The following is a 2012-nucleotide window of genomic DNA, read 5'->3' as shown; positions in this document are numbered from 1 at the left end:
ACACACTTTTCCCTGATCCAGTCGGTGCCGCTGCCATCACGTCCCTTCCCATCATCCCTGCAGGCAGCACCTGCATCTGAACAGGCGTCGGCATCTCGTACTTGGCCGCCGACATGTTCGCGCTGACCGTATCGTTCAACCTGCAGTGAAAGAACTCCAAGACGGGTTTAGGAACATCTTTCCCTCTCACAGCAATTCCGAGCTGCTTCCTGATTTCTTCGACCTGTTCACTACTCAGTTGTGATAATGTGGAGTGCTCTTTGTATAGATTCTGTGACTCAGAAAGACTATTGTCAGTTTCTTCTCTTTCTTCCCTACTCGATGATGCCTCAGGTTGAAGATACTGTTTTTTGTGGTGCACGAGGGCCAGGTGTTTGGCCTTGCACTCTAAACTACATACATCCCGGTCAGTCTGGTCACAGATGTACTCCCCGTATCTGCCGCAAACCACGCAAACCGGCTCCCCTTCCTCTGGCCAGCGCTGGTTCTTACTGAAGGACACGATGGGTTCATCTTCATCATCACTGTCATACTTCTTTGACACACCTTGCTCATCTTCTGAACAGTCACCTTTCAGAGATGTTGAAAGGTCTATTTCAGCAGTGTTACCCTGAGGTTGCTCACTTCCTAACTCTGTTTGTCTGCCAACGTTTTCTGAGGTACATGTTGTTGTGGATGCAACACTGGATGAAGGGTTTGCTGTATTCTCAGATTGTGTTGTTGGATCTGTCTGTTGTTGTACCTTTTTGATAGGCAGTGGTTTTGGTTGAACAGGTCTGGTGGTCTTCTTGACGGACACAGATCTTGGCACAAACATGTCTGTAGCAGGACTGTGATGATCCCAACCTGGATCTTAATTTGATGAGTTAATTACCTGTGTGAAAAAAAAAAATGAATACTGAGTCACGTCCTTGGTCACATTCATGCATTTATGGGCTCAGGATGTTATGTATCAGTCCACTCTTTAGTCTTTTAGTCAGTTATCATAATGGAAATCAACTTGATCAAGGAAGTTCAAATCAGTTTTATCGAGGAGCTTCAAACAAGCTTGTTTAAAGCCCCTTGCTTTTATACGTCAAACTCGTCAAACTCGTCAAAGTTACATAATTTTTGGCAAACTGTAATGGGCACTAACACAGAGTTTACGATATTATCTATAATTTAGTAGGCATCACAAAAGACATGTAACTACAAAGATTACTTATATTGTCCCAAGAACCTCACTGTTCATCCACAAACCTGGCCTCTAGATCTGTAACGTGGCCTGTTCTGACGTTGTGAATCGTGGTTTTGGTTTCGTCCCAGCACTGGGATATGCCATCTGGCTACTACGAAGGGGAAAGTTTTTCCATTAACTTCATATTCAATCAATATCTACGCTTTTTATTGACATCGGGCTCACATAAAATTCTTCACTATTACTATTAAGTACCAAAATAGTAGTACTGTAATCTTAAGTTTTTACCTTGTAGTTGATAATTTTTATGATTGTGACATCTGTCACCCAAACCCTATTATGCGATAGTCCAGAATCTCCAAGATGGCTGCACCCGGAAGAGTCGTGCTACTGGCTTGCGGCTGTTTTAACCCCATAACCAACATGCACTTACGTCTTTTTGGTATGTAGTTTTTGTTAGAAACATTCAATAGCTTCATAAGCTCGTGGTGCTTTGTTTTAGTTTTGTTCGCGGTACCGATGGTTGTACCGTGTACCGTTATGGCCTGAGGTGGGGGAGGGGGGGCGAACTGTTGAGGGTGATCCAGAGCTCTGTAGTCGAACATCAGGTTTTTCTCGTTCATGTGTAAGTCTAGTCTGTTGCAGACTGTCAGACTCGGAAGCCAGGAAGGGAGGTGGCTCTGTCACGTTCTAACTTGGATAGTATACGTGTTTAATGCCCAACACATCTAACGTTACATAAGCCCAGTTACCAGTCTAGTATATTTACCTTCGCCAAGAAGGTTATGTTTTCAGAGGCGTTCGTGTATGTGTGTGTGTGTGTGTGTGTGTGTGT

The 2012-nt window shown here is 43.9% G+C and overlaps 2 protein-coding genes across 3 annotated transcripts in view; one reads left to right on the top strand and one right to left on the bottom strand.

The window, feature by feature from the left end:
• LOC109465879 (probable ATP-dependent RNA helicase DDX59) overlaps positions 1 to 1303 on the bottom strand; it is a 7493-nt gene extending 6190 nt beyond the window's left edge. Inside the window, exons 1-2 of the mRNA XM_019763368.1 lie at positions 1202 to 1303; positions 7 to 874 (exon numbers count right to left, since the gene is read on the bottom strand). Of these exons, the coding sequence (XP_019618927.1) occupies positions 7 to 817 (811 nt within the window). The 5' untranslated portion in view covers positions 818 to 874; positions 1202 to 1303. The remainder of the gene's footprint in view (positions 1 to 6; positions 875 to 1201) is intronic.
• A 208-nt stretch (positions 1304 to 1511) lies between these two features.
• Positions 1512 to 2012, top strand: part of LOC109465979 (nicotinamide/nicotinic acid mononucleotide adenylyltransferase 1-like) — a 5683-nt gene continuing 5182 nt past the window's right edge. For both annotated transcript variants that reach the window (XM_019763484.1, XM_019763486.1), the window contains exon 1: positions 1512 to 1619. In XM_019763484.1, the coding sequence (XP_019619043.1) occupies positions 1541 to 1619 (79 nt within the window). In that variant the 5' untranslated portion in view covers positions 1512 to 1540. The remainder of the gene's footprint in view (positions 1620 to 2012) is intronic.

This window comes from Branchiostoma belcheri, unplaced genomic scaffold (genome assembly GCF_001625305.1).
Source record: "Branchiostoma belcheri isolate BF01 breed outbred unplaced genomic scaffold, Haploidv18h27 scaffold16, whole genome shotgun sequence".
NCBI lineage: Eukaryota > Metazoa > Chordata > Leptocardii > Amphioxiformes > Branchiostomatidae > Branchiostoma > Branchiostoma belcheri.
Note: the sequence above shows the minus strand (reverse complement) of the source record. Positions and strands in the feature narration are given on the sequence as shown.